Here is a 22,870-nt window from a genome sequence, read left to right as displayed (position 1 = left end):
CAACAGCAAATTTTTTTCGCCCAATTTTTTTCTTTGATAGGGATATTTTGCAGCACATTTTCGTCATTAAGAGATTATGATCGGATGGTACATCAGCTCCTGGATATGTCGATGTTTTCTTTATGCAAGAGAAAAACCGTTTATTTATGATTATATAGTCTATTTGATTCCTCACGATGTTATCTTTCCGATCTTGTGGAGATTTCCAAGTATATAGTCTTCTTTTTGGAAGACAGAAAAATGTGTTCGTTATTTTCATTTTATATTCTTGGCATAGTTGAATGAGTCTATCTCCTCTTTCATTTCGATTTCCAAGTCCATAATTTCCTGTTACACCTGATACAGGTTCTTCTCCAACTTTTGCGTTGAAGTCGCCTTGTATAATGTTTATTTCGTGGGATTTCGTCGTTTTCAATAAATATATGATCTCATCATAGAATGCTTCAATTTCCTCATCGCTTTTATCTGCAGTTGGCGCGTATACTTGTATTATATTTATATTCATTGGTTTTGCTTCTATTTTAAGGAGCATTGTTCTATCTGATTTTGGTATAAATCCTTTTACAGAACTTGCAATATTGTTTTTTACTATAATTCCAACTCCATTCCTGTGGTTGTTATTCTGATTGCCAGAGTGGTATATCTTCATATTGTTGGATGTGAAATCACCATTATCGGGCCACCATGTTTCGCTTACACCCAATATGTCTATGTTATAATGGTTCATTTCGTTTATTGTATTAGCCAGTTTTCCCGGTTCGTAGAGACTTCTTACATTCCAGGTACCGATATTAAGATTTCTTTTTGTTTTACCTCCGGGGATTCTTAGCACCCTTGTGTTGCCGGAGACTAAGGGCCGTGTATTTTCTTCATTGTTCATAATTGTATGGTTTTCGAGGGAGAGATACTTCAGCGGTTTCCCCTTGCCATCTGGAGGGTTTATAGTTTTCCTTCTACATCTTCAGCCGCTCCAATGGAGTACAGACACTGTTTGCTGCCGCCAATCCTTTGGTCAGACGCTGCCTTTTCCTTTTTTTTTTTTTTGGTTCGCCCCGCATATTTTATTTTTGCGGTGCCCGTCATATCTGATGAGCATTCCCCTATCCACCACCTGGGGAGGCGTCCGATGGGAGAAAAAAAGAGGAAAAAATAACTCCACACGCAAAGGCGCTAAGCTATCCCAATTTTAATATTTTGGATTTTATTAGTCAAAAACTTATAGGGTATCACATAGTCGGCCCGACCCGACTATAGCCTTGGCTCACTTGTTTAAACATTATTTTTGAGGAAATATCACAACCATAAACGTGGATTTTTTAAACATTATTTTTGAGGAAATATCACAGCCATAAACGTGGATTTTTTAAACATTATTTTTGAGGAAATATCATAGCCATAAACGTGGATTTTTTAAACCCACCCAATTTAAGTATTTCCCAGATTTGGTCCAATGTTTTAATTATGCGTAGTCGACTGTAATACGAAACAACAACAACAAATACATTTGTTATTTAATTTTATTACGCATTATTTTCTATGTTTGTAAACAAATCAAGTTTTTTTATTTTGTACACAATGTGTATTGCGAAGTTATTCTGGTTGTTGCTGTTCTCCATTGTCTTCCCATGTAGATATATTTTTGTTGTTGTTATTGTTTATGATTTTGTAAAAGTTTTCCGCATATTACAACGTATATAATTTGATGTTTTGCTTTAAAGGGTGTTAATTGTTTAACACTTTATTGACTTTTCATTAGTTTCGCTATTCAGCCTAGCTGAATTATTCAGTCTGGCTGAATATAGTTTTCATTGGGAAAACTACTATTCAGCCTGGCTGAATATAGTTTTCATTGGGAAAACTACTATTCAGCCTGGCTGAATATAGTTTTCATTGGGAAAACTACTATTCAGCCTGGCTGAATATAGTTTTCATTGGGAAAACTACTATTCAGCCTGGCTGAATATAGTTTTCATTGGGAAAACTACTATTCAGCCTGGCTGAATATAGTTTTCATTGGGAAAACTACTATTCAGCCTGGCTGAATATAGTTTTCATTGGGAAAACTACTATTCAGCCTGGCTGAATATAGTTTTCATTGGGAAAACTACTATTCAGCCTGGCTGAATACAGTTTTCATTGGGTGAACGGCTATTCAGCCTGGCTGAATATAGTTTTCATTGGGAAAACTTGTCTTATTTCAATAAATTTTGTTTTGTAGTAATTCCTTCCAACCGTTTAAATGCCCCTCCGTCGAATCTAAAACTAAATAGCTTTACAACACAACGATCTGTAATATCTCACTTTTATGCGATCTCTCAATGAAAACTAGATTATACAGAAGTTTTAACTCATTATGAGTCGCCAGATGTTCTGCCACAAACAAGCTTAGGTACGTCGTTCAGTCTTCTTCGCACTTGTTGTTTTGTTATTTTAAGCGTTGGTGGTTTATAGGAAGTCATTTAGGTCTTATTATGGCGCGCCTCGTCACTGGCTCATGGGGTCGTCTGGTTGCTTTTGATTACTTCCCTCCACTAGTGGTGATTGACTTTGGATAAAAGAAATGTGTGTTCGTCGTCTGTTCCGTTCCGTTCGCCCCCAATACAACCAACAAGCATTTCAAGTGTTTGTTGTGGCGAGGTGAAACCTTCAGAACAATTAGCAATTCTTTTCAACTTGAATTATTTTTCTTGCCATTGTTGTTGTTGTTTACAGCAAATGGCATTGTTTTAATAGCGTTCATTCTGATTTTTTTATGGTAGGTCGTAATTGTAGCAACCGAACTACATACATAGCCAATAATGTGAGCGTGCAAACATTACAAACTATAAATGTTTTATGTTGACCATGCCTACGAGTCAAAGGCCGGTTGGTAATTTGTTGTAATTGACAAGATAATTAAGTTAAAATGTTTTAATTTGAGGGAAAATAACAAAGCATCACGTGAGATGGTTCACACTAAGACTTAAAGGTCTCATTGTGCCTAGTTTCCGCAAAGAAAACTTATATTCATTACGAAAACTTCGATTCAGCCTAGCTGAATATAGTTTTCATTAGGAAAACTTCAATTCAGCCTGGCTGAATAGTAGTTTTCATTAGGAAAACTTCAATTCAGCCTCGCTGAATAGTAGTTTTCGTTAGGAAAACTTCAATTCAGCCTGGCTTAATAGTAGTTTTCATTAGGAACACTTCAATTCAGCCTGGCTGAATAGTAGTTTTCATTGGGAACAATTCAATTCAGCCTGATTGAATAGTAGTTTTCATTAGGAATACTTCAATTCAACCTGACTGAATAGTAGTTTTCAATAGGAAAACTTCAATTCAGCCTAGCTGAATATTAGTTTCATTAGGAAAACTTCTATTCAGCCTGGCTGAATAGTGTTTTCATTGGGAAAACATCGATTCAGCCTGGCTGTATAGAGTTTTCATTGGGAAAACTTCGATTCAGCCTGGCTGTATAGAGTTTTCATTGGGAAAACTTCGATTCAGCCTGGCTGTATAGAGTTTTCATTGGGAAAACTTCGATTCAGCCTGGCTGAATAGAGTTTTCATTGGGAAAACTTCGATTCAGCCTGGCTGAATAGTAGTTTTCATTAGGAAAACTTCAATTCAGCCTGGCTGAATAGTAGTTTTCATTAGGAAAACTTCAATTCAGCCTGGCTGAATAGTAGTTTTCATTAGGAAAACTTCAATTCAGCCTGGCTGAATAGTAGTTTTCATTAGGAAAACTTCAATTCAGCCTGGCTGAATAGTAGTTTTCATTAGGAAAACTTCAATTCAGCCTGGCTGAATAGTAGTTTTCATTAGGAAAACTTCAATTCAGCCTGGCTGAATAGTAGTTTTCATTAGGAAAACTTCAATTCAGCCTGGCTGAATAGTAGTTTTCATTAGGAAAACTTCAATTCAGCCTGGCTGAATAGTAGTTTTCATTAGGAAAACTTCAATTCAGCCTGGCTGAATAGTAGTTTTCATTAGGAAAACTTCAATTCAGCCAGGCTGAATAGTAGTTTTCATTAGGAAAACTTCAATTAAGCCTGGCTGAATAGTAGTTTTCATTAGTTGGCTGAATAGTAGTTTCCATTAGGAAAACTTCAATTCAGCCTGGCTGAATAGAGTTTTTGTTAGTTTACATATGTATATATACATATATTTAGTATCCGCTGCTGAATATCATTTCTTTTAACAATTCTTATATTGTAAATTGTGCTGAATATAGTATTTTTAGTATTTTCCTCCAAGAATTCTAAATTTCTAACCTTCCTCTTTTCTTTTTTCCAGGATACACATTCGTCCCTTGGGTCTATTCTTTTTATTCATATTCGGTTTTTGGTTTTATAAAACCCGCCTGAATATACGCATTCAAGCCCCACCAGAATTGCAAAAGCATTTACAACAAATCGAACAACGTCTGTTGGAGTGGCGTCAAACGAGACCAGTCATGTTCAGTGCTGTGGCAAGTGGTGCCCTGGGGACTCTGGCCTTTGTTGGCCATTTGGTGACCGGTTCAATGGCAGTTCTAGCCGGCCTAATTATTGCTGTTGTTATCTCAACCAAATATAATTTTAAAATCATGAAAATTGAACCACGTGGTATGTAGAACATAAACCTGAGGACTTCTTATTTCAAAAATTCTAATGTTTTTCTTGTAGAACTCACAGATTGGACCGAAAAGGTGTATCCTGAAACGGAAATGGATGATGAGTTTATGCCAGAAGTCAATGAGACCAATATGTTCCTTTTGGAAAGAGCCAGTGATTTGGCTTCTCTAACCTTGCCAACAGAGGACGCTGAAAATGATGAAGACAAAAGTGATGAAGTACCCTCAGAGCTACTTATACCCGATTCCATACCAGAAATAGATGAAAACTCCACAGATGAAGAACAGGATGATTTAATGCCCATCATAAAGACTTCACAGTTGAAAGAAGAAACACCAGTGCCAAGCCCCTCCAGTACAGTTAAATATTCACAATCTGGAGATGCCATTGAATTTAAAAAGGGCCATTTTAAACGTGACTCTTCATTATCAACCACATCCTCATCATCAGAGGAAAGTTTATCAAAGGGACTGCAGTTTCCCGATCACACAACAGTGGTAGATAGTGGCAGAAAGTCCACCAAACAGCCTGATGGTGCTGCTGCCACTGCAGGCCATAATCAAGAAGTCAACGATATAATGACGTTGGCTGTGAAAGCACAAACCCAAGCTTTATTCAGTAATAGTTCGAAATTAATACCCACACTTGTATCGGGATTGGTGCAAAATGTTTTGGGGACCAGTGGTACAGCGGGTGGTCCCATGGTAATACCACCCAAAAGAGTACTTTCGACTAATTTGGATTCATCGGATGATGAAAGTGAATTTGAAATTTTAGAAGATGAAGATTTTCAATAAGCAATTGGAGTGATTGATGATGACAAGACCAAAAAACAATGTCATCGTTTCATTACACACACATACATATTTTCAAATACATATTTAGGACATTTATTGCAACAAAATTTAAGATAAACAAAACAAAAAGTAATCTGTGAAAAAGTTTTTTTTTTTTTGATGGTATACTACAACCAAAGAAGAATAAAATACTTGTAAAGTGATAGTAAAGTACTCCAATGAGAAATATTCGTCCTTAGAACTATGTGAACTAATGTTTAATACGATAAATTGTGATTTTAAAATTTCAAACATAACCTACAATTTGGGGTTTTTAATGGAATTTCTTATTTATGTGGCTAAGTCTTAATGGTGGCAGATTTTCTGCTTAGATATTGGAAAACTCTCAGAAAAAAAGAAAATTTTGTTCAAAACCTTTCTATTCTCAAAACTTCACGAATGTGACCTCGAATCGCTTCACAAGTTTGTTTGTTTTTGTATTGATTGTAGTTATTGCCATCTTATTTTAATTTGTTTTATATTCTTTTTTGTTTTATAATATTTTTAAGAAATCCCATCTAGACTGGATATAGGGTGTCTATTTTAAAATTTCTTTATAGCAGAACCAAAGTAAAGAAAGCTATCATAAAAAACTATTATTTGATCATTTTTGTGTAAATTCAACAAATTATGTTATCGTTTACAAAGTTTCACTTTTTATTATTTTATTGTTTTTTTCCTCTCCTTTGTATAATTTCATACAGATGCTATATATACATATTTTTATTTATATACGATACTCTTATTCTTTTAAGTTCTATGTTTATTTGTTTTTCATTTCGTTTTAAGTTTCTATTTCTTTGTAATATTCTCTTCTCTCATTTACTTACAAAACAAAAACACACAACAAAACCTAATGAAACCAACAAAAAACAACAACAATTGTGATTATTTTTTACTGCTTAATATAAATAAAAATACGACAAGTTAAAAATGTAAAAATTAAAAAAAAAATAAAGAAAAAAATAAATAAAAAACTTAAAATACAAATTTTTATTTTGTTATTTTCTTGTCCATTTCATTTCACAGACTTTTCTCTTAATTGCCAATGAATTTCGTATCTCTTCCCTTCCATTCTTTTCTAAATTATTCATTTTTGGTAACTAATTTGTAAACAGTCAATTGAGGTTATGAACACGAGTTACTCACTATAAATGTAACCAGAACAAATTATGATGTTAACAGTTCCAATTGGCATGTCTTTACACCATGGGATGTGTTGTTCTATATAACCATCAATGTTATATTGTCTTAAATTCAATAAAATATGGAAAAATCAATTCACATTTTTTGGTACAATAATTTTCCTATATCAACTATACCTAAATATTTGATAATAAAGAAGATAATATTAAACAAAAAGACCAGAAACATTTTTAGAATTTAAGAAAACTTAAATAATAATTTTAAAAATCTAACTCTAGTGATAACTTAAACAAGAAAATATTAAAATAATAAAAATAATCGATGGCCAAAAATAAATAACATAAAAATAAGTGAAGTTGAAGTACTATAGATTAGGTTGGATGGGGTAATCGATAGCAGGTACAATCACTTACTATGATGGCATGAGGCAGTAAGCCGAAATAGAAAATGTTTACTCATTCTCATAATTCAAATAATTTTTTTTGTAATTCGAAAAACCAATGGAACCAAAAATGTATTTGTTGTTCCTAATTTCAAATGGAATAGTTCAAATTACAAATGTAATCATTTGAATTTCTAATGTAATAATACGCATTTCAAATGGAAAAATTCGAATTTCAAATGGAAAAATTCGAATTACAAATGAAAAATTGTGAATTACAAATGTAATAAATCGAATAATAAATAAAATAATTGTAATTCTCAAATTACAAATGAAATAATCAAATTACAACTGCAATTCTTCGAATTACATGTGAAAATGGTGTATATCGATACACTCCGTCGGTTACCTACCACATACAATTTCGTAAAGGGCAGTTTAAGACCTGTAGTGGGATTCTGTAACTCATTTTTGCTGTTACCGACAAAAATCGGTAAAATTATATCGCAAAATTATGACTAAAAACATGAAGAAAAGTTGGCATCACTGTTTGTGTCGGTAGAGGCTAGCGACTACTTTTTATTCATCGTTAACTTACCGAAAAATTTCGTTAATAATCGAAATTATAAGCTTTTTAATTTTACCGACAATTATCGATAACAGCAAAAATGAGTTACAGAATCCCACTACTGCTCTCGGATCGCATTGTTTTTATTCCAAAAACTTATATTAGCTGCCCCCATTACGACAGTACAAATTTTTTAAGGGCAAGTCCATACAACCCTAGAAAATGGCCCGAAGGCTTTAAAAAATCCCTAAGGCAACCCTATTTAGAGGCTGCTGGGCACGACAACTTCAGAAAAGGATACTGTTCCATACTTTGCATTTCGAAATATTTCTGCAAATCTTAGACAAAGTTCAAATATGGTACTTATCGGAAATATCCCAGAATAAATAAAATGCATTTATTATTTGTGTAAATCAATGGGCCGATTCCGTACAGCGAGGCGAGTCATGTCGCGTCGTCTATCGTCTCTGTGACAAAATTTAAAAAATGCACTACGTACAGCGATAGAAAATAATCGTCGATAACAAGTTATTTTTATTTTTTTTTTATTTTATTTTTATTCGTTAGTAAAAATGTACGGCGACAGCTAATTTGTTGTCGCCGAAAAATGAACATTTCGGCGACAAAATTTGACGACGTCAGGCGATATTGCCATACGGAATCGAAAAATTGCATTTAGCAACGCGACACGACTCGCCTCGCTGTACGGAATCGGCCCACAAGAATACAAAGAACTTTATTTTATAAACACAAATTCCATTAAATTTAATGGCAATTGAGCTTACTTAATCATTTCTCCCTTTAATGCAAGTGTGTCTGATTTTGCTTCATCATCCTAAAGGTTTTTATGTTACCTTCCCATCACTAGATTAGCTTTCGACATGGACTCCAACTCCACTCCATTAAAAATGTTCATCTCGTGAATTGCCGCAACAATATTCGGAACTTATATGCTGTTTATATTAGAGCTTTTTGGGAGGTTAATCTTCATTATCAGGATTTGTTTGACGTATGTGTAATGGAATTGACATTTAAAACCCAGTGGATTTGTTAAATCCGGTTATATATAAACGTACTATAAAGTTTTAATTTCTTTATTTTATAAAAAATTCTTAGAAGTTTATACCTACTGTTTTATTGGGCAACAACAAATTCTCCAGTTCGATAGGATAAAATGTTGAGGTGAGGGAGGGGTGATCCATAGGTATGTTTCTCAGTTACCGTATATGATGAGCAGTGGAGGGAGAAAAGAACAAGTGAAATAAAAACAACCAGTATTAATTCTTTATATAAATATGATTGCTGTTTATTGTGTTTCTTTTCTTACTACAACAAAGATTACCTTTTGTAATCGTGGGTTGGCGCAGAGGCCTTGATGCTTTCGCTTCTAAAGATAAAATAAAAGTGAACGCAGAGGTTCACGTGGATCGCAGAGGATCTTAGTGATCGCAGAGGATCTTCGTTTATTACTACTACAACTACAATTATTCCAGTGAGAGAACAGTCTCTCCTATGTATCAAAATGAGCATACCAACAACAACCGTCGCCCGTTGGTATCTACACTCTCCGGTCTCCGCAGAGGGAACTTGTAGAGGTGATACCCGAGCTGTCAATCAGCATCCGTGATCGACTGGGCTCGAGAAGTTGAAGGCCAACGTATCTAACTTATACATTGCCGCCCACCTTGATACACGTAAGCGTGTATCAACAATTAAAGCTAGAAATAATTGTAAAAAGAATGAACGTAAATTCAGATTTCAAGCGAGCTATAATTCAAATTAGCGATTTCTATAAACGAGTAATTAAGAAATGATCGACTCCGATATTCGCTCGATTCAAGAATATGGAGACGAGTCACTGAACAATTCAATTTTAGTTTTTAAGATATAATAGTACTGAATGTTTCTACACTTGACTATAGTGGTCGATTTTCAATAGTACTATCGATTGTGAGGTTATGTGCTAGAGACGGTAGGAACTGAACCCGAAAGGAGGTACCCGAAAATAGATTTTTGGGAAGCTACGAATTCAAAACTATCTTTGGCCGTTCCCAAAAGCAAACTATTATCAGAGGAGGAGTTTGGTGTTGTCCGAAGTCCGATCAAACAAACGAAGTTCTCGACTTTTGAAATCAGTAAAAGCCGGAGAGGAGGTTGAACGCGACAAAGAGGGACTAAATACTCGACTTTTGATCTTGGAAAAAGCCGGAGAGGTATTCGAGCGCGACAAAGAAGGGCTAAATACTTGGCTTTTGACCTTCGTAAAAGCCGGAGATGCGTGTGATCTCGACAATGAAGAAGTAAATGCTCGACTTCTGACTTTGGTAAAAGTCGGAGTGGGTTTCAACAAAGATGGCGCAGCAAGAACTTTACTATTGCGCAAGGTATTAGTGTCTGTATGATTGCTTTGGCGTTTGGAAGAAGAGCAAGTCGACACAGTACACTTAGACTCTCGACTTTTGACATTTGTAAAAGTCGGAGAAGTGCATGGCAAAGTAGAACTGCCTGGGGGGTGTCTGGGCTGCGACAGAACATAACTGGGATCTCGACTTTTGACATCAGTAAAAGACGGAGACAGTTTTGATGTGGCCGGAGCAATAACTCTTCTAACTTGTGGCCGATGGAGAAGGCTATGATGCCGTTGTTTACACCAGTTGCAATTATGTTTGCTCTGGCAAGATTTAACTGCATGACCACGAGATAAGCAATTAAGGCAGCACTTATACTTTTTAACAATCGAGAATTTGTCCTCAAACGAAAGTTCTTTGAACCGGGGGCAGAGACGCAGAACATGACTCTGGTTAGGACAAATTGGGCAACAAGATTTCTGGGCTGAACTATTCGATAATGTTTTCGATTTGGACAACGATTGTTTGGAGGATTTAGATAAAGCAACATTATTGGGTGACGAGTCAGTGAGTTGATTCCCGTACATGTTGTGAATACAAACCAATGTTTGTATCCTCTCTGTGAGGAAAGCATCTAAGTCTCGCCAAGAAGGCAACGAAGACTTGTTTTTGATACTTTGCTCCCACAGAGTCAAAGTTAACTTTGGCAAACGCTGCAAACAAATACAAACTATTATTGGATCCCAATGATCCGTGATGACGTCATAGACGGTCATTGCAGCAAGACAACTACTAATCCCACGCTGAATGGTTTTCAAACCAGAGCAAGTTTCTTTATCCAAAGACGGGAGACAGAGCAATTGTTGGATGTGACTATTCACCAGTATACGCTTATTGTCATAGGTATCCGACAATGCTTTCCACGCTAAGGGGAAACTACTATTGGTGAGTGGAAATCCCAACACGATTTCCCTAGCCTCCCCGGTGGTCTTCTGCAACAAATAGCAGAGGCGTTCCATGTCTGAAAGACGCGAATTTTCAACAAATAGGGTTGTGAACAAATCCATAAACGTGGGCCATGACATAAATCCACCTGCAAAAACATCAATGTCGATAGGAGGCAAAGGCAGATAATGGGTATCGACAGTTGACTTGGAGTGGTTTGCAATAGGGGCAGCAGAACAATTTGTGGTGGTGGTGATTTGAAGAGGTGAAGGACAGACATGTGGTGCATCAACCTGCAAAGGGACATACTCCCTCAATGGCAAACCAGATGAAGACTGTTCAGAATAAAAGGGGAAGTCGTCAGTCTGGGTACTACACGTTCTCGAATTTTTGAAAACTGGAGACATTTGAGTTGCAACAGTGTGGGTGGTAGAGGAAGAAGACGGAACAGGATCGTCCAATAGCAAATTAGGAGGTGATATTCTTTGGGAAATATTTGAAGGTGTAGCAGGGCAAATCAAACTACTCACAGAGTGGGAAGAATCTGTCATGGACGAGAAACTGTTTTCTGAAATAGGCGAAAGGTGGGAAGAAGTTTTAGTTGAAGCAGGCACAGAGAAGGAAGCAGACTGCACAGAAACCGACGGGACGGATTCGTCCAATGATATATTGGGTGGAGTTGCTACTTCAGCAAGATTCAACGAGTATTTGGGAGGTGGTGAGATTTCTAAAGATTTACTCGAAAGCAAACCTGGAGATTGCGTTTCTTTTGAAACGTTCAACAATTCATTTGGTGGAGGTGGTGAGATTGCAGAAGCTATAGCAGGTGAAGGAGTTTCACTACCAGGAGTTTTAAGGCGCTCAAGATGCCGACTAATTGTGCTAATGCACCGAAGGTAAGCAATGTAGGATGTGGCGTACTTTTCCTCAACGACATCAATACCATCAGTCTGTGCAGTCTCGGATGTCGTGAGGCAGTTTTTGCACTCCTCGTAAGTGCAATGAACTTTTTTCCACAATTTTTGAAGCTCAGCATTGTGGATTTCTAGAGAATGTATGTTATATTTGGTTTCACTTTTCTGTTCAAAGGAAGCCACACGCTTCAAAATGATGTCTGAAGCTCTAATAAATCGAGTAAGCGGGGTGACAGACATTTTGTAAGTTAAATCTGCAATTGAATTTGCAACAAACAACAAAGAGAGGTGAAGAAATGAAATTCAAGTTGAAGAACAAATGGCTATAGCTCACAGGAAATTAGAAATTCCCACACAAAACCTCCAAAATTCTAAGAATACAACAGAATCTTAACAGGGTGTAATTATATTTGAAATTAAAGTAGGGCGAAAAAAGAGAAAATTTGAAGAAACTTCCTCAGGACTAACAAAAACTACTTTAATTTGGCCAAAAAATGCAAAAATTTTTCAAATATTCAAGAATGTATATGGTGCTACCAAGTGTAGGGTGTATGATATGGCGAGATAAGCCAATGGTAGGGTGTAGGTTTTCAAAATCCAACGACAAGTAAGCTATTTCTACGAAAAAGAAATGTTTGCCCAAGAAAATCAACGCAAATCAAATTATTTGTCAGAAATATATGTTATTTGGTTGACACGTTGGTGCAAGTATGCCAAAAGTAGGGTGTATTTGTCCAAAAATACCGAAACCCCTACAGAGACTCAAATAATTTTCAAAAATATTTAACAAATATTGCCAAAAATAATGCTAAAATGTCGAAAAACAAGTATTTTTCACATATCTTCTCTACTCCAAATAGGTGCAATAAATGCCGAATGTAGGGTGAATTTGTCCAAAAATTCCAAAAACCCTACTGCCAATTAATTATATTTCAAAAAATTATCGAAAAATTATTTTGAAAATTAATTATTAAAAAAAACTATTTGTGCTATTTTACCCCACTGTGCTAAACCATCAACGAATATAGAACAAAGAGCAGAGAAATGGATATGTGTGAACAGGGAAGCTCCCACTGAACAACAGACGTTGCAAACGACCAAGCAAGTGAGTGCTGAGGATCAGCAGAGTTTTTTAAAGGACGCTTAAAAGGGCGGGAAAGTTGTTGGTAGAATTACCATGTAATTTCTCAAATTAGAATAAATACCTGACCGACAAAGGTAGGAGAATAGAAAAACGAATATGTTTGGTTGGTGATGGACGATCTATACAACAAAGAAATCAAATGCAGAGAGAATTTGTATGGTGCGTTGTTATTGTAAATTTGGCAGTGCAAATTTTCAAAGGGTTTTAAGACCGAGGGGGGAAACAACACCAAATATTTTTTGTTTGGATAGGATCGCGACAACAAAATAAACCAAACGACAATATGTATATGTAGTGTAACAATGTATGTTATGTTGTTAGTGTAAATTTGCCAATGCAAATTCTCAACAGAAGGGCTTCGTTAGAAAAAAACCCTGGGGAATAACAACAACAGTCGGTGCAATGAGAGTTATTATTTACCAAAGCGAGAGTTCAATAACCGATGCAAATCCGATTGGAAATTTGATGAGCTTTGTTTTTGTAAATATCACAGCGAATTCTCACTAAAGGTATCGGCCTTTCAAATGAGATCAACAACTAAACGAGTTGTGTGATATTATGAAGAAAAACGAAGACGTTTTGTATGATCAACGCGACGTAGGGTGATCAGTACAACAAAATAAACTAGCAACAAATGGAGGAACGAAATAATTAACACACGTAGTGATGTTAATAGTCGACCAGAGTGATTTTTAGCTACAATTAGGAATTGCAATGAGAGAAGGCAATTGGTTTTATGTGTAAGTTGTTATGGTGAGACCAAATGATTTGGAGCAAATCTAACAAGAATAACAACAACAACACGGATAATGATTTGTATGATAAGTTTTGTGTGGACTGTATGATGGGGGAAGGAAAGCAACGAATTAAATGCACTCGCGCAAGGCAATTGAAATTCGACCAATGATTTATTTATTTACTGCTCAAACGAAAAATATTAACACTCGCGGTAGCTCACTTCTGATAGAAATCTGAGTTTACGTACCTGGTGTTAGTATTGTAATTTGTTGTTGTTTAGAGGAGATGCAATTTTCTTCAATATTTGTCCGTCCTAAGACAACAACAACGGCTTCAAATCTCGTTGTATCACAATACAAGAGGGGGGAATAGGCAACTGGAGCAGCGACAACAAAAGGGCTGGCTTCTATTCGGCTCGATGCGACCAAATGTTTAATTGGGCAACAACAAATTCTCCAGTTCGATAGGATAAAATGTTGAGGTGAGGGAGGGGTGATCCATAGGTATGTTTCTCAGTTACCGTATATGATGAGCAGTGGAGGGAGAAAAGAACAAGTGAAATAAAAACAACCAGTATTAATTCTTTATATAAATACTAGCAAAATGCCCGCTACTTCGTATCCGAAAGGGAAGGATATACAAATAAACAATATATAATATGAAAATGGTGAACACAAAAAATTTTGATGTACCAATACCTATTTTAGTTGATGTTTAATTTCATTTAAATACCGTTCGTACACCTTTAGCTCGAATTTCCAAAAAGAAATACCTTATCGCATCCTACACGTCAACATTTAAAATTTCAGTTCACGTTTCACAACGGTATGGGTAGTTTATAAATTGTATCCACGTTTTCCAACCGAAGTAGTTGTAATTTCGGAATTTGTGATATTAAAATGTATTTCCGTATTTCCAACACCAGCTCAATATCTAAACACTAACACAGAACCTAATACAAAAATTCTAAATTCCAGCTATATCCCTTTATGCAACACCAAAACGGTACCAAATTTAGTACTTAAAACAGGTAATAGTTTCAAAAATTACCTCCCTATATCAAAAACTATATATCAACAGCGATACATATTTACAGCCTTATATATTCTTCCAAAACCAAATCTGTATGAATTACCAAAACATCCTCCACATCCTCCTCCACAATATACCCCAACTGTTATCCTAATACCGAATTTCACAATTTCAGCTCTACATACCTCTTATGGTACGTATATCCACAATGATATCCATAACAGCGAATATAATACCAAATTTACGAATTCCCCATACCAAATTAAGTACCATTTAATACTTTTCAAACGAAAGTACGAATTTTAATGACTCCACTCTGGCAGTAATATAATTTCTAATTTTAGAATTCCACCCGTTCCTACACACGATACAACATTTAATACTTTTCTTAAATATACCGACGTTACACACCAATACTCACCCTAACTCTAAAAATACAAATTCCAGCTCTGTCCCTACACCCAACAAAAAATTGAGTACCACGGTACGTATTTTGACAACCACATCTTTCAACCCTACACTGACGATTATACACAATAACAACAAAAATCTTAATTCCAAATCTCAGGATTCCAGCAGTATCTGTCCGTCCAATATCAAATTGTAACAAACTTAGTTCCATTTAGTACTCTTCGTACCCATAAGTACGATTTTTCAAAACTACCTCAATTCTTCACTTTAACAGTAATTTTAATTCCAAATTTCAGGATTCCAGCTCTAACCGTTCAATTAAGTCTAAATTGTACGAAATTTAATACTTTTCGTACCCATAAGGACGAAATTCCAAAATTTCCTCAATCCTACACTCCAACAGTAATCTTAATTCCAAATTTCAGGATTCCAGCGCTATCCGTTCACCCAAATCCAATTTGTACCAAATTTAATACCATTTAGTACTTTTCATACCCATAAGTATAATTTTCCCAAACTTCCTCAATCCTACAGTAATCTTAATTCCAAATTTCAGGATTCCAGCTCTTTCCGTTTATCCAAATCTAAAGTGCACCAAATTTAGTACCATTTAGTACTTTTCGTACCCATAAGTACGAATTTCCAAAACTACCTTAATCCTACAGTCCAAGAGTAATCTTAATTTCAGGATTTCAGCTCTATCCGTTCACCCGAATAGTAATTGTACAAAATATAGTACCACTTAAAACTTTCCGTACCCATACGTACGAATTTTCAAAACTTCCTCAATCCTACACTCCAACAGTAATCATAATTCCAAATTTCTGACTTCCAAGCCTACCCGTTCAATCACTTCCTAATTGTACCAAATTTAGTACCATTTAGTACTTTTCGTACCCATAATTACGAATTTCCAAATCTTTTTCAATCCTACACTCCAACAGTAAACTTAACTCCAAATTTCAGGTTTCCAGGCCTATCCGTTCAATCACTTCCTAATTGTACCAACTTTAGTACCATTTAGTATTTTCTGTACCCATAAGTACGAATTTCCAAAACTACCTCAATCCTACACTCCAACAGTAATCTTAATTCCAAATTTCAGGATTCCAGGCCTATCCGTTCACCCAAATCCAAATTGTACCAAATTTAGTACCATTTAGTAGTTTTCGTACCCATAATTACGAATTTCCAAATCTTCTTCAATCCTACACTTCAACAGTAATCTTAATTCCAAATTTCAGGATTCCAGCACTATCCGTTCATCTAAACCTAAATTGTACCAAATTTAGTACTTTTCGTACCCTTAAGTACGAATTTTCAAAACTTCCTCAATCTTACAATCCAACAGTAACCTTAATTCTAAATTCCAAATTTCAGGTTTCTAGCTCTATCCGTTCACCCAAATCCAAGTTGTGCTAAATTTAGTACCATTTAGTACTTTTCGTATACATAAGTACGAATTTCCAAAACTACCCCCATATCTCAATCCCATACTCCGTCAGTAATCTTAATTCCAAATTTCAGGTTTCCAGCTCTATCCTTTCACCCAAATCCAAATTGTACTAAATTTAGTACCATTTAGTACTTTTCGTACACATGAGTACTAATTTCACAAACCATTTCCTTTTATAAACACCACTTCCCAACCTTCATTTCCATACCAAATTCTAAGTTTTTAGCTAAATCCGTTCAAAATATACAATTGGTACTAAATTTAGTACTTTTCGTACACTTAGAGGTCGAATTTCCAAAAACCCTTTGGTACATCTTTCTAACTATCCATCAGTGATGTTAGTTCCAAATTTCAGCACTCTAGCTCTTGCCGTTTGCCTAATACAATGGGTACCATATTTAGTACATTTTAGTACTTTTCGTACCCTTCTAGGGCGAATTTCCAAAAACCCAGCCTTATCTCACACCTACACACCGACAGCAACCCACAGTCAAAATTTCAGCTTTCTAGCTTCAGCGGTTTCGTCTGGGCGATGATATACATGTCACTCACTCACTCACTTATCACTAAGCTCTTTTATATATATATAGATGATTGCTGTTTATTGTGTTTCTTTTCTTACTACAACAAAGATTACCTTTTGTAATCGTGGGTTGGCGCAGAGGCCTTGATGCTTTCGCTTCTAAAGATAAAACAAAAGTGAACGCAGAGGTTCACGTAGATCGCAGAGGATCTTAGTGATCGCAGAGGATCTTCGTTTATTACTACTACAACTACAATTATTCCAGTGAGAGAACAGTCTCTCCTATGCAGCGATGCTCATAATAAAAATGAGAGTAAAATGGCGAGAGAAGTCCAAAGTGCACTTGAAGAAATTTTATATCAGCAGTCAGTGGTTGTTAAAACAGCAACCAGTAAACATGTGACGGGTGTGTGCACTTTGTCTTTCAAATGTTATTCATATTAAAAAAGTAAACGGGAATATTATTACATTAAATTTAACTGATGTAAATTGAAAGTTATACATAGCTTTTTTTTAAATTGAAATAAATAGAAAAAGCTAAAGGAGACAGACATATAGCAGAACAAAATAATACATTTAAGATTTTAAGATACATTTAAGAAAAAATACGTTCTTTACAGCACAAATTGAAGTTTAAGAGCACGTATATAAATATTTAATTTAATTTGTAATTGTAAAAGTAAAATATAACTAAAAACTACGAAAAGCAAAACAAAGATTTACGATTTTAAGAAGGGGCACAAATATAAAATTTTAATTCATTGTAAAAATACAGTAATATTATATTTCGGAATATTTGTATGTAATAAGAATTTAGGGATTTTATTTCTGCAATTCATGTTTTATAGAAAATTATAGCCAGTAAAAACTCGAAGCAAAATACAAGTTAGATTCACATTGTTCACAATCGTGGATATGTCGGCTAAAAATGCCAGATCTAATAAGAACATTCGATCTTCCATAAACATAACAGTTTTTCAACAACAATATCATATATAGCTTTTCCTGTAACGTTGCCAAGCATAGGCTCCAGTGTGAATATTGTTTCGCAAATATTGTAGTCTGCATCTACGGTTCGGACACAAATTGCTAATTCACTAACGTCATTTATGTCGTTGCTATCATCTAGAGCAAATGAAAAATATACACAGCTATTTAATTTTTCTATTATAGCTTCTTGCACTAATGCTCCTATTTTAACGCTATTTCGAGCGATAGTATGTCGGGATAAGGACAAAGATTTCGTAAGACTAATGCCATGTTTGATTTCTTTCATGGTTTTACATATAATGTTTTTTATAAATGGTCCATCCGTAAATGGCCTTCCTCGGCGTATAATGTCAAGACTTATTGTTTTAGAAAGTTTTGTCTTTAATGCCTCATCCACCTGAAGGTCTTTACTATCAACTTCATTTAACCAACATTTTATTTTATTTAAAAAAAATTGTTTTTTTTTTTCATTAAAAATGCGCTCTTTTACTACCTCATTACATTTACTTATTTTGCGATGAAAATTGTTGAAATGACGTTTCAATATGTCAGACCTTTTATTTTTAAAGGTTTTTGCACATAAAATGCATTGAACATGATCAAAGGCATTTTGAACCATAAAATATGATTGTAGCATGCTGACATGTAAGAATGCTGAAATAGAAAATTTAAACGTTTGTTTCGTTGAGTGTATTCACAACAGAAATGCGTGCGGCCACACACGTCTTCATTCGTTGACTTCTCAACAACGACTGATTCTTACTCTCATTCTGACTACGTGTAGGTTTGTTTCCACTTTTGTGTAAGAGGGCGAGCATCGCTGCTCCTATGTATCAAAATGAGCATACCAACAACAACCGTCGCCCGTTGGTATCTACACTCTCCGGTCTCCGCAGAGGGAACTTGTAGAGGTGATACCCGAGCTGTCAATCAGCATCCGTGATCGACTGGGCTCGAGAAGTTGAAGGCCAACGTATCTAACTTATACACCTACATTCTTTTTAGTTTTCGCCAGCTGCGGCTTGTTTTGTAGGGATCATTAAGCAAGTGCATATAAAAGCTGTGTTCCAGAACCTACAAAATAGTACTATTTAGTACTATTTTTAAAATTTTTTGATAAAATGCGTTCCCGTACTACAAAAATTTTCAAAATTTTCTATTCTCTTTAAACAAAAATGGCTCGGAATGGCTTTCTCTTCTACTATTTGCTACTACACAAATTTGGGTGTGTAGAAAGTTGTAAATTCGTCAAAACATATATTTGACATTTGTTGAAAGGAACAAATAATAATTGAAGAAATAATTTGACTACAAAATAATCAAATTCTGTTTTTAACAACGAAATAACACTTCAAGGCAATTAAAGATGCAGTGATAAATACAATCCGCGGTGTTACGTATTAAAATTTGCAGGAATTTGTCATTAATTAACAGTTTTTTTTAAGTTTAACGAATCAATTCAATCTTGTTTTTTCAACTTTAAAAAGTTTGTGGCGAATGCTTTGTAATACGAAATCTTCCACAACTGCAGCATCCACAAGCCGGATCTAAAACTAGCATACATTAATATCGTTACGTGAAATACAAAAATACGTAATCATTAACGTAACCCTTCGAGGTTTGGATATTTTAGGAAAATGTGTATCTGAAGTACGGCCTGCTTTTGCAACAGCAAGATCCGCCATGTTGTCCAGATTTATTCTTAACTTTCAGTAGAAATGTCGCTTCTAATGGCCTAGAGAGATGTCCTGAGTAGACGCTTCCTAGAGAGCAATGTTGTAAGAAGTTTTTAAATCTCGTAAGATCTTTGACGTGTGTAAGATGGTGATGTAAATTCAGGATTTGTAGAAGAACTCATCATTGTTCCATCACGTACCGACTGGAATGCCTGTTTGCAAGGAAACACAAGATGGTGTTCGCTATAGCCCAAATGTGTCATTATCAAGTTAAATGTATTTTTTTAATGTATTTTTACTGTATTTTACTTTAAGTACTTTATATTTTGTTTCACAATGTAATTGCATTTAATAAATCAGATGAACATCATCATAATACATTCAGCAAAGAAACACAGGTTTTCATAAAAATATTGTTTTTTATTTTAAATAAAAAAGGAAAAGCTTGACCGGCAGAATGCCGTTGGGTTTTGCTGCAGATTAGTCGTTACTGAGGCCATTGATGATTTAACACAAAATTTCGAAGTCTTGCCTGGAGAGACTTTAATCTTAAAATTTCGTACTACATACAGCTGTATAAGAGATCAGAGGAATTCGTAAAATCGGTGTTGGTTCCTGTAGTTAATTTGCAAGTGTCCTTTAATCTTAAACAATTAAAATAAAACAAATTCTTAAAAATGATTCTTTGTTGTTATGTTTTTATATGACACATTTAAATATTTTTCACAGTTTTTTCGTTCCCATACTTTTTGAAAATATATCGGCTCTGAGAGCAATTTTGACAGTTTGCTCTTTTACTACTTTTGCCATTAGAAAAGTACTGGAACGAAACCTAAAATGTATCCAACGGAGCGCATTTTTCATAACTCCGTATGGACTGCATCGAAGGATGTAGTGAAATCATAACTCCACATGCACAACTTCCAATTTTTTTTGCTGGGAACTTGAAGATTCTTGAACGTAAAGGAACACAGCTTTAGTTTTGTTGCGGTTTTTCGTTCTGTGAGTGTTCGTCTGTAAAACAAAAATCTTGTAACAAAAGTAATAAAATACATTGGAATACATGGCACAATTACCATGGTAGTGGTATCACACCAGGGGCTCAATTCTGTTTCTATGAAAATGTGAAATGAAAACTTTTTTAAAGGGAAAAACTGTCAAATGTAAAAAATTATAAAGCCTTTACCTAATTAACTGCGTGTTGCGTGTGCGTTCAAAAATACAAAAACAAAATACATGTATTTCAAATTGAAAACAAAAACAAATACATGTATTTTGTTTTTGTTTTTTTGAACGCACACGCAACACGCAGTTAATTAGGTAAAGGCTTAAAGGAAATATTATTCATTTCAAATTTTCATAGAACAAGAATCCAGCCCCAGCTGTCCGAATATGAAAAGTCAAATCCCTTTATAAAAAAATTATTTTTGTTGTAATTTTCCCAACAACATACAGAACATTTTGACATAACATATTTAAAATCTTACGATACCACTACATGGATAATTGTGCCATTATAGGGATATTTTTAAAATTAAACGAATGTATGCTGTGTTCCAGAACCTGCAAGGAGCTACTATTTTTTACTACGATAACATTTTTTCCTTTATGTTATCGGAAAAAATAGTAAAAATCATGGTATATGTAAAGAGGTAGATTTAAATGAAAAAAAATTATAGAACCCTTGTTTTTCTTGAATTCCTAAAACTTCAAAATAAAAGCAACAAGTGGGTTTGTTTACAATCCATTTTTTGAGCATTTTATAAAAAAAGGGAAAAATGAATGAAGAGTTAAGTTTTCTCCACATAATCGAGTTGTGAATATGATAAACTGATTGTTTCAATGCAAATCTCACCAATTTCTTCCATACAAATGTTCTAAAAACAATTTTAAAAATCATTGAATTCGATTGTTTTTAAAATTGTTTGGCATATTATTCAAACACCACACACACATACACAGTTTGTTTATATTGTTTTGAAGTTTTAGGCATACTCGAATGAAAAAAATTAAATTGACATAAAGCTTTGGCTAACCTTTCTTATTAAACCATGGTAGTAGATTTTTGCAGTTTTGGAACAGACCAGTAGTATGTTTACATATAACCGGATTTAGCAAACCCACAATTTATGATGGGAGAAAGAAAATATCTAAAAGAAAGGGGGATGGATTATCTTCGGTTGCTTTTAAATTTTACACCACAATGGTGGATGCTCCTAAATTTTTGTTCCTATCATGGTTCCCTTAAAATAAAAGAATACACACACAAACTTAAAACTTCATGAATTAAAAATGTAATTTTTATCAATTTAAGATTAGTGTTAAATTTATAAAAATTGTGCCATATGGTACGATATTTAAATTATTTGCAATGAAATACGTTATTACTTTTAACTTGAATCACCCTGTAATGTAGACAACACAAATCAGCTGATTGAGCTTTTTCAAAACTGTTGTGAATAGTTTGTCAAATTGGATTGCAAATATTTAATTTTGTCGCGGTTTCTTTTCGTTGTGCGTCGTTCGGTAAGGGGTAGTTTACACTATATGTAAATGTCATCTGACACGAAATAAAACTATTCCATATCTATCCACGGAGGCAATGTGGAGACGTCGTTTTTTTACATTTTTGCTGGTGTGGACGCACAGAGTAAATCGCGTAAGGAAAATCTCCAATATTTCATGTCAGATGACATTTACATATAGTGTAAACTACCCCTAATGGGTACTTTACACGGTATGTTTTTTACATATGAGTTGTCACTTCTCCAATACAAAATGTATATACAAAATGACAACTCATATGTAAAAAACATATCGTGTGAAGTACCCATAAGTGTTCGTCTTAAAATCAAATAAAAAATAGTATAACTGGAATATGTTTTAAATTTTAAGTTAGTCCATGGGCTGGATTCTTGTTCTATGAAAATTTGAAATGAAGAATATTTCCTATGTCGATGGTCATACTAGCAAGGTTTCTTGAAACCAATTTCGTTAAAATTTCTTTTCAAGTTTCGTTAGTGTCCACACACGTTAACGTGAAATTTAAGATTTTTTCGTGTCCTCTTTATTTTACCATTCGCGTTTGTTATGTTTCTCATACCAATAAAAACAAAACAAACATAAATAAACTAAAAACAGCACAAAATAATTGGCATTTATAATT

The 22,870-nt window shown here is 34.6% G+C and overlaps 1 protein-coding gene across 3 annotated transcripts in view; it reads left to right on the top strand.

The window, feature by feature from the left end:
• Positions 1–6,421, top strand: part of LOC141397862 (uncharacterized) — a 95,141-nt gene extending 88,720 nt beyond the window's left edge. For all 3 annotated transcript variants that reach the window (XM_073974678.1, XM_073974679.1, XM_073974680.1), the window contains exons 3-4: positions 4,276–4,586; positions 4,647–6,421. In XM_073974678.1, coding sequence (XP_073830779.1) covers positions 4,276–4,586; positions 4,647–5,392 — 1,057 coding nt within the window. In that variant the 3' untranslated portion in view covers positions 5,393–6,421. The remainder of the gene's footprint in view (positions 1–4,275; positions 4,587–4,646) is intronic.
• Positions 6,422–22,870: the final 16,449 nt, after the last annotated feature.

The sequence above is a fragment of the Musca autumnalis genome, unplaced genomic scaffold, assembly GCF_047663935.1.
Source record: "Musca autumnalis isolate F117 unplaced genomic scaffold, ASM4766393v1 scaffold_3, whole genome shotgun sequence".
NCBI lineage: Eukaryota > Metazoa > Arthropoda > Insecta > Diptera > Muscidae > Musca > Musca autumnalis.
This window is presented reverse-complemented; position numbering and strand designations above follow the sequence as displayed.